Source organism: Babylonia areolata, chromosome 4 (genome assembly GCF_041734735.1).
Source record: "Babylonia areolata isolate BAREFJ2019XMU chromosome 4, ASM4173473v1, whole genome shotgun sequence".
Lineage (NCBI taxonomy): Eukaryota > Metazoa > Mollusca > Gastropoda > Neogastropoda > Buccinidae > Babylonia > Babylonia areolata.
The window spans coordinates 21,248,736-21,258,735 of NC_134879.1; the positions used below are offsets into that span (position 1 = coordinate 21,248,736).

Below are 10,000 nucleotides of genomic sequence, written 5' to 3' on the forward strand. Positions count from 1 at the left end.
ATGTGCATAGTATAATAATATACACAATGCATGATTTCGAATTAGTACATTTTCTTTTCTTTTTTTTTTTTTTTTTCGTGAAAAGCAGAACGTACCTAAGAATCCTGCTCGTTTGTAATATTTTCTCAAGTATTTGCCTTAGATATTGCTAGCACTGGGCATATGAATACAAAATGCAGTTCATCTTCTCCAGAAGATCCACATAAAGGACGCAGCCACTCTCTTTCAGTGTTAAATTAACTTTATATCTTTGACGATGCACGCACACACACACACACACACACACACACACACACACACACACACACACACACACACACACAGACGGAGAGAGAGAGAGAGAGAGAGAGAGAGAGAGAGAGAGAGAGAGAGACAGACAGACAGACAGACAGACAGAGAAAGAGAGAGACTCAGAGAGAGAGAGAGAGAGAGAGAGGCAGACAGACAGACGGACAGACAGACACAGACAGAGACAGCCATGGGTGGTTTGCATGAATCATCTTTGCAGCACAAAGTGTAATTGGCGTGTTATATAATGTTGCGAAGTAAAGGTCTTCGCCAATTCCACACACTAAGGAAAAAAAACACAAAAATGAAAAATCTAACGCCGCATAAACTTAGTGGTGCGAAGGTCGCTCGCTCAAGCTAGCTACCCGTGGGTTTTGGGGGTGGTGATGGTTTTGTTTGTTTATTTATTTGTTTGTTTGTTTTTCTCTCGCTCTCAGTTGCCTTTAGGTGCTCATCATTTGTCTTCTTCCTCCCCCTGTTTTCAGGTGGTACCAGGATAAATTCGAGGACTACCCAAAAGACAGGAAAGCCTTCATCCCTTTCCTCTTATAACCTTGGCTGGAGGAACTTCGGCAGATGGTGGACTTGGTGTATATTACGGAGGTGTGGGTGTGGGGGACTGTGTTGCGGAGAAGCTGTGGTATGGTGTGGTGTAGCAGTGGTGGACTTTGTTGCGGTGTGGTGGACTGTGTTACGGAGAAGCTGTGGTATGGTGTGGTGTAGCTATGGTGGATTTTGTTGCGGTGTAGCCTGTGGTGGACTGTGTTGCGGTGTGGTGTACTGTGTTGCGGTGTGGGCGTGGTGGACTTTGTTGCAGTGTGATGGACTGTGTTGCTGTGTGGTGGACTGTGTTGCGGTGTGATGGACTGTGTTGCTTTGTGGTGGACTGTGTTGCTTTGTGGTGGACTGTGTTGCTGTGTGGTGGACTGTGTTGCGGTGTGATGGACTGTGTTGCGGTGTGGGTGTGGTGGACTGTGTTGCGGTGTGATGGACTGTGTTGCGGTGTGGGTGTGGAGGACTGTGTTGCGGTGTGGAGGACTGTGTTGCGGTGTGATGGACTGTGTTGCGGTGTGGGTGTGGTGGACTGTGTTGCGGTGTGGAGGACTGTGTTGCGGTGTGGGTGTGGAGGACTGTGTTGCGGTGTGGGTGTGGAGGACTGTTGCGGTGTGGGTGTGGAGGACTGTGTTGCGGTGTGGACGGAGGGTGGTCCGGGTGGGAGTGGGAGGAACATAGGATTCAGGTGACTTAATTGGAAAAAAAAAACACCCTCTTTTTTTTGTACACAGATGTAGAAAATTGATCGTTCACCATGTATAAAACTGAAACACACAACTTGACTTGGACAGTGGGTGGAGAGAGAGCGTACATTTGCACATGACCCATTTTGGGTTGGAAGGTTTTCTTCTTTTTGTATTGGATATTCAAATGATATCTTTGCTTATTTGCAGGTGTTTCATTTCTTCGTGTTTTGTTTGCTTTTCCCTCCTGATGTACTTAAAAAAAAGATTGTTTTTGAATATTTATTGATTGGTTTATTTTAATTTCTTATCATTCGTCTGTGTGTTATCAAAATGGGAATAAAATATGCTCAGACAAAGATAAAAAAAAAAGAAAAGAAAAAGATACAAGGTAAATCTGAAGTAAATATGAGGGTTAGGTGCACATTTCCATGTGTGTATGTGCGTGTGTGTGTGTGTGTGCGCGCGCGCGTGTGTGTGTATTGTGTGTGTACGCGCGTGTGTGTGTATGTGTTCATGTATGTGTGTGTGTCCACGCGTATGTGTGTGTATGTGTGTATAAGACGGTGAGAGAGTGTGTGAGAGAGAGAGAGTGTGTGTGTGTAACACAGACAGAGAGAGTGTGTATGTGTGTGTTCGTGTGTGTGTGTGTGTGTGAGAGAGAGAGAGAGAGAGAGTGTGTGTGTGTGTGTGTGCTTGTCACACAAATGCTGGTGGCACCTTGTATATTTCAGTGTGTATTTATTACTAATGTTGGTTAAATTTGGAAGAATGCATTCTAATTGTTGCAATTATTAGACACACATTCTTTCTTGCATACTCTCCGCGCACGCACGCACAGACGCACCGCATATTCGTTCACACACACACAGAGATGCACACACACGCACACACAGACAGACAGACAGACAGACACACACACACACGCATTAAAGTGCATGTACATGCGCACGCACATACACACACAAATGCTCACACATACATACACACAAGCGCGCGCGCACGCACACACACACACACACACACTTATGCGCGCCATCTTTCAAAACTCCACACTGTTGTTGATATAGACAGACAGACAGACAGACAGACTGAGGAGTTGTGTGTGTGGTTTGACGGAGTGATGATTGATGTAGGCTATGTATGGGTTATCACTAAGGCCAGAGGATATTTTGAAAGCTGTGTTGATTTTGTGATGGCACGTTTCATTTTAGCTTCCCCCTTGTAATTGGTCCCCTCTGTCTCTCCCTCCCTCCCTCTCTACATGTCTCTCTCTTTCCATCGCTCTCCGTCTCTCTGTCTGTCTGTCTCTCTTTCCACCTCTCCATATCTCTGTCTCTCACCCTCTCTCACTTTTCAAACGTGTTTGTTTTGTCAGATCTTGTTGAATGACACGCGAAACCTTTTGCAGCTATCTGATTAGAATGCAGATGCTTTCTCCATCTTTTTGTTTTTTGGGGGGGTGTGGGAGAGGGGAGTGGGGTAGGTTGGGGGTAGGTGTGGTGGTGCTGCGTGTGTGCGTGTGTGTGTGTGGTGGGGGTGGGGGTGTGGGGGGTGTGGGGGGATTCTGTGTTATTGCTTGATGCTTGTTTCCCTTCTCATAAATTAAGGCACGCGACAATCACGTTGTTTTATTCATGTGTCACTGTTGGAAACGGTCACGTTACAATTCGTTTTTTGTTTTGTGTGTGTGTGTGTTTTTAAATTTTTTTTTTATCAGATATATATATATATATATATATATATATATATATATATATAATCAGTTTAAGTTTTAGAAGTTTATCTGTAAACCTATCTGCACAGCCTTAACTCTCTCCATACGAACGGCGAAAGAGACGACGTTAACAGCGTTTCACCCCAATTACCACCATCAAGATATTGCAAGCGGAAGGCTCTTATACTGAAGAGGTGACTGTTGACAAACAATACAACAAATCTGACGACGGAAGCTAAAGGTTGGGTCATTGAGACATCCACTGGACATCCGAGGGGTCTGTGTAGAGGAGAAGAGAGGACTGGCCGTACTGAGTGAGTTAAAATGATACAAGCTACCCATGAACAAATCTGTTGTAGTGTATTCTTTTTCTTTTCTTTTTTTAACAGCAGATTTCTCTGTATAAAAACCAGACTGCTCTCTCCGTGGACAGCGCATCAACATAGTGCAACGACAACCCCACTTTTTTTCTCTTTTTTTTTCTTTTTCTTCTTCTTCTTCTTTGGACTTTTGAACATGCTCTACTAGTAAGTTTGATGCTGCACAAAGAACCCTGGTTTATCGTCTTATTCGACTGACTAGCACCAACACCACCACTCAAGGTCTAATGAGAGAGAGGGAGGGTGGGGGGAGAGGGGATGAGGATAGAGGTAAAACAAAAATCCTCGCTTCGTATGATACGGGATTGGAAACCCGTGGACAACTAGTGGTAAGGCCACATGCTCCATTTTCTATTTAGAGGGGAAGGGGTTGGGAGGGGGGCTGGGGGAGGGGGTGGGGGTAGTGGTGGTTGGAGGGGGCCCCATTCTCTTTCTTTCTTTCTTTCTCATCTTACTCTGGTTCAAACCGTCTGGCCATAACAGTGTGTTCCTTCGAGAATTGTCCAGAAGTCTCTCTCTCTCTCTCTCTCTCTCTCCAACCCACTATCTTTCTCTATGTCTGTCTGTCTGTCATGTCACAAAGACCGTGCGGTCATTGACTGTACAATATGAACAAAAAGTCTCTTTTTTCCTTTCTTTCTTGTTGCTTACTCTCACTATTTAAGTGTGTGTGTGTGTGCGTGTTTGTGCGTGTGTGAGAGTGGGTAATTTCAATCAATGGCTTGCCAGTTTTAAAATATATATATATATATATATATATGATATGTATGTATATATATATATATACATACATACACACAGAGTTAATTTATTTTCTTGTTACCACGTGTTGTTATCTCATGAGGATGTTATCCATTCTGATTTCATTTGTTCCCTTCTGTTCTAATGTGTTCTTTAATTTCCCCTCTGCGTGCTTGACAACACAACCAATAAAGTGATTTTATCTTTCGTCCGGCTCTCGTGTGTGTGTGCGTGTGTGTGTGTGTGCGCGCGTGCGTATGTGTGTGTGTGTGCGTGCGTATATGTATATATATATGTGTGTGTGTGTGTGTGTGTGTGTGTGTGTGATGAACTTAATTTCCTCCAAACCTCTCACGTAAAGCGCGCGCGCGCGTGTGACACACACACACACACACACACGGATTGTCTGGGACACCACCTATTATTGAGCCCACTGCTGCCACTGACGACAATTCTGCCTTCAGTCGTCTCGGAGCCAGACTGAGTGAACGTTCTCCCTCAGTGTAGAGTGGACGCTCCCCCCATGTCCCTCCAACCACAAGTCCATTCCCATGGATCTACCGACACCCAAGACTTGCCGGCAGGACTCACTCCAAAGCACGGACGGATGGACCATTGGAGCAGATTTTGTAAATATAAACCACCTAGTACCTCTTCATACTTCACAGACAATAAACATATGTACGGGTTTCTTCTTCTTCGTTTTGGAGCAGGGTGTTATATTTCTTTTTAAAATGTTAATAGGATGGTAAAGAAAAGAAAAAGAAGAAACATTTGAAAAGCAGTTCAAAGGAGAAGAAAAAAAAAAAAACTTTCTCGGTCTGGGAATGATTAAAAAAAAAAAAAAAAAAAAAAAGCGGCCATTGCCCGCATTTGCAATGAACACCTGCACATCCAGTGGTGTTGTTTATTTTGTGAAATGTTTTGACGTTTGCTTTCATTGTCAAAAAAGCAACAACAATAAAAAAATTATTAAAAAAATTAACCCCCCCCCCTCACCCCCGCACAGATACACACTCTCACGCACGCACGCACACTCACACACACACACACAAAGGCGGACGAGAGATAAAATCACTTTATTGGTTGTGTTGTCACACACACAGAGACACACGCACACACGCACTCACACACACACAGACACAGACACACGCACACACACACGCACTCACACACACACACGCGTGCACACACACACGCGCGCTCACACACACACAGGCACACACACGCACACACACACACACACAAGCATGGATGAGCAGGGGGAAACAAGAACACTGCAGTCACAACCGCTGTGCAGATGTGCATGTTTTGACGACACAGATGTTCTGACCAGGCCAGTGTAGGCTGGCGAAAAAAAAAGACTTCCAGGATAAAGCAAAAACAACAACAACAACAAAAATATCCTACGTATCCTTTACACCTTAAACAACAACAACAACAAAAAACCCACAAAAAAACAACAACAAACAAACACAAAAAAACCCCCAGTCCCGTATGATCTTTCCTAAGGAAAAATTCTATCAGAAAATCAACATTTACCTCAATCCAAAATAAAATTTAAAAAAAAAGAAAAAAAAGAAAAAAGAAAAAAAAAAGAAAGAAAAACAGAAAAAAAAAATTTTTTTTAAAAAAATGGGTGGGTGGGGGTATAGGGGTGGAGGTGGTCAGTACAGGGTCGCCCAGAAGGATAACCATCCACGACACCTTTGCTTTTTACAACAGCCTGATTAATCCCCATAGAAATGAAAGAAGGGGGGGTTCTTTTCCAGCTCGACATTGACTTGCCACAAAACGTACGTATAATCATTACTGTATTTTCTTTTCGTCACAACATACATCGCTGTTTGAGACTCGGGCACGTCGTCCGCAATGCAGCGCCACCCACCTCCCTGTAACACCTACATCAAGAGCTGTAACACTTACAACCAGAACTGCAACACCTGTGTTTATTTGTCTGTGCATATCTGTGCCTGTCCAGTCTGTCTCCTGCTCGCTTTTCGTATCAGTAACAGACAAGCACGGTACAAAGGATACAGGCACCTCGGAATAAGACCACGTTTACATGACAAACAAAACGCTATTTTAATTATTATTTATTTATTTTACTTCTTCCGTTTTTTTGTTTTTGTTTTTTTAAGAAAAGAATTCTTTGTTCTTTTTGTTTTAATCTCTGAGCATGTTCGCCTTTCCGATACTGATTAAAATTCAGTTTCAGTGGTTGAAAGGGCCCGGGGCAACTTGGCTTTCCGGGTATCGGAGTGAGATTTTTTTCTCTCTCTCTCTTTTTTTTTCATGTAGACAGTCATACCCTGTTTTCGGGGGGAGCTTGTGAAGTTATTTTTTTCTTTCCCTTTTTGAGAAATTCTCTCTCTCTCTCTCTCTCTCACATACAACGCACACACACACACATACACCACAAAAGACACACACCACACACACACAACGCACACATGGATGCTTTATTGTGAAGCATTGTCTCAATTCATATCACACGCACACACACACACACACACACAGAGCTTGCGAGCGCTCGAGTCAAATGTTGAGCGACGTAGGGGAATTAACTCCTCACACATCCCCGTTAATAAACAACACTTACATAGTTCGTTCCCTTTAACCAGTTCCCAGCGACCGCTTTTTTTCATCTATCCGTTCCACTTTCAATTTTAAGATGTCGTCGAAGCGTTCGGATCCATATGCGCTACACCAATTCTGCATTGGAAAATAAAAGACAAATATCTGATCGACAGCGTAAAGTAAGCGCGCTATACTGGCCATCCGTTAAAATCCAACCCGATTCTGCTTTTAATTATTAATGGGAGGGGTGAGAGAGACTTGACATTGATAAACATTTTCTGTGCTTTCTCGCGGAGCTCATCATCATCATCATCATCATCATCGTAACGGCCAAAATCCACATACTGATAACTCTGCCACCGCGTTTGTGGTGGGGTGTGTGAATGCATGGAGGTAGAAATACCATTACAGAAAGTAAAAGACTTTGATAACAGATGGGGAAAAAAAATTATGGGAAAACAGACCACTAACACAACAAACCATTAACTTTCCACCCAGTCAGGGGCTATACGACAGATCCCAGCCATCCCTCAGATAAGCCAGGCCGTCAAAAGAAAAACAAAAAACAAAACTAAAAGTAGTAATCTAGGGACTCGGGGAATTATAAGGGGTGGGTGGGGGGAGGGGTTAGGGGGGGAGGGGCGGGGTGCGGGGGGCTATTCCTACCCAATCTAACCAGCTATGGTGGAGTGTAACAGTTTGACACCCCTGACTTTAGAATGTGTCAAGGGTACCACCACCTGCCACAGCCGTTTCTGGCACCTCATCCCCATTTCTGATGGTGTTTGGAAGGAATGAGGGTTTTCTGTTCGGTGGTTCTACACAGAACCTGGCACAGTTGTTGGGGATGATGATGATGAGGATGATGATGATGATGATGATGGATACTTACAAAGCGCCTACCCTCGATCGAAGACCAAGCTCTCAGCGCTTTACAAACACGGAATCATTTGCACAACAGGCTGCCAACCTGGGTAGAGCCGACTGAAATCTGCCATTGGGCGCTCATCATTCGTTTCCTGTGTCACTCAATCAGATTTCAGTCGCCCACACTAATACAAATATGCAACATTTTAAGTGTATCACCATTTTTGCTTAAATACCCCGTCATGTAGGCAGACATATTCTGCTTTCTGGGGTGTGCATGCTGGTTATGTATGTTCTTGCTTCCATAACCCACCGAGCGCTGACATAGTTTACAGGAACTTCAAAGTGCGTATTTTGATGTTAGGCGTGCGTATACACTAGAAGGGGGTTCAGGCACTAGCAGGTCTGCACACATGTTGACCTGGGAGATCGGGAAAAAATCTCCACCCTATACCCACCAGGCGCCGTAACCGAGATTCGAACCCGGGACCCTCCGTCAGATTGAAAGTCCAACGCTTTAACCACTCGGCTATTGCGCCCGTCATGGCGTAGTGTTCTCTTCCGAACAGGGGCAGGGACAATCATGGACCTGTGGATGAAGGCCTGGTTGTTCAGGACCTTAATTAATACAACATGGCCAGCATTGCCACTCAGTCTTCTACGGTGTTGGAGGGAGGGCCATCCAAGTCCGTTTACCTTGGCCTTGACCCTGGAGGTGCTGGGGTAGCTGGTTCGGTCCACAAGGCCGGGGGGTGGGGGGTGGGGGTTGGGGTGGGGTGGGGTGGCTGCCGTGCAACACCACTCCCAACCCCCCATCCACCCTCATCCCCGAGAAATGAGGTAGAGTGTTGTTCGGTGTGCCCTCAACTCATTTTCACATGTTCCCAAGAAAAAATAATGTAGGAATAGTCTGAGAGTCGCGGCCCTTGGCACAAGGGTACCCTCTCACGCCCCGGTCAAGGAAGTAAAGACAAGCTCAACTTCATTCCCTCACACATCACTTAGGTCAAAGAAACCAGCATACATTATGGGTTTTTTGTTGTTTTTTTTTGTTTGTTTGTTTGTTTGTTTTTTTCTTCAAATAAAGTCTTTTCTATTCGAATACATGTCCAGAAATGAAATATTATCATCCATCATTTCATTCATAATGAGGCTTGCACATATATTATGCAACCTTTGGCGAAATAACGTCAAATATCCGGTTCAGTTTATTACATTAATGTCACTAGCACATCCCTAGTTTTTTTTCTACTTGGGAAGATGCAAGTTATGAGTTCAGCACACAATGAACAACATTAATTCAAGACAATTCTACATCGTTCATTGGGGAGCTGGCAGGGTGGGGTGTGGAGAGGGTGTGGGGGTGTAGGGGGGAGGGGGGGGGAGGGGTTGTAGCGGAAAGGGGGAGGAGGGCGGGATGCATGGTAGCCACCCCCCTCCCCCTCGCCCTCCCCAACCCCCCATCCCACCGGCCTTACGGACCAGTTTCTGTGAGAGCTGTGGACCGCTTTCCTGGCAGAGGTTTTAATTCTGTGAGAGCTGTGGACCGCTTTCCTGGCAGAGGTTTTAATTCTGTGAGAGCTGTGGACCGCTTTCCTGGCAGAGGTTTTAATTCTGTGAGAGCTGTGGACCGCTTTCCTGGCAGAGGTTTTAATGACACCACTCAGCACGGCAATGCGGCCCAACACTCGGCTTATATCACAGACTGACATAAGTTTACAGTGGGGCCGACAGCAAAGTGAGAGCTGCGTTTTTTTGAATTTGTATTTGTATTTCTTTTTATCAATGGTTTCTCCAATGCGATCGGAAATCATTTACAGCTTAGTCTTTCGTGAAGGACTACGACTGTCAAATTGGAGGCAAAACTGCACTGGCTCTTAGTGCTGCAGCCCTGAGAGCTAGTTGGCCTTTGTCAACCATCCACACGCCGACTGTCCTGAAAAACTTTCTTGGCCGAGAGAGTGGGGATGTAACTTGGGCAAGACACTCTCCTCCACTACAATCAAATTCTAGCCCAGATAGTCGGGACAGCATCTGCCTCCTCTGCTGTTCTGGTGGTCATAGCGGGACACGACTGACTGTCATATATAATAATAATAATAATAATAATAATAATGAATACTTATATAGCACACTATCCAGAAATCTGCTCTAGGTGCTTTACAAAAACGCTTTTGTTAACATAAAAC

At 44.7% G+C, this 10,000-nt stretch overlaps 1 protein-coding gene across 1 annotated transcript in view; it reads left to right on the plus strand.

The window, feature by feature from the left end:
• LOC143280950 (3-oxo-5-alpha-steroid 4-dehydrogenase 1-like) overlaps positions 1 to 1,816 on the plus strand; it is a 28,387-nt gene extending 26,571 nt beyond the window's left edge. Inside the window, exon 5 of the mRNA XM_076585768.1 lies at positions 774 to 1,816. Within this exon, the coding sequence (XP_076441883.1) occupies positions 774 to 840 (67 nt within the window). The 3' untranslated portion in view covers positions 841 to 1,816. The remainder of the gene's footprint in view (positions 1 to 773) is intronic.
• Positions 1,817 to 10,000: the final 8,184 nt, after the last annotated feature.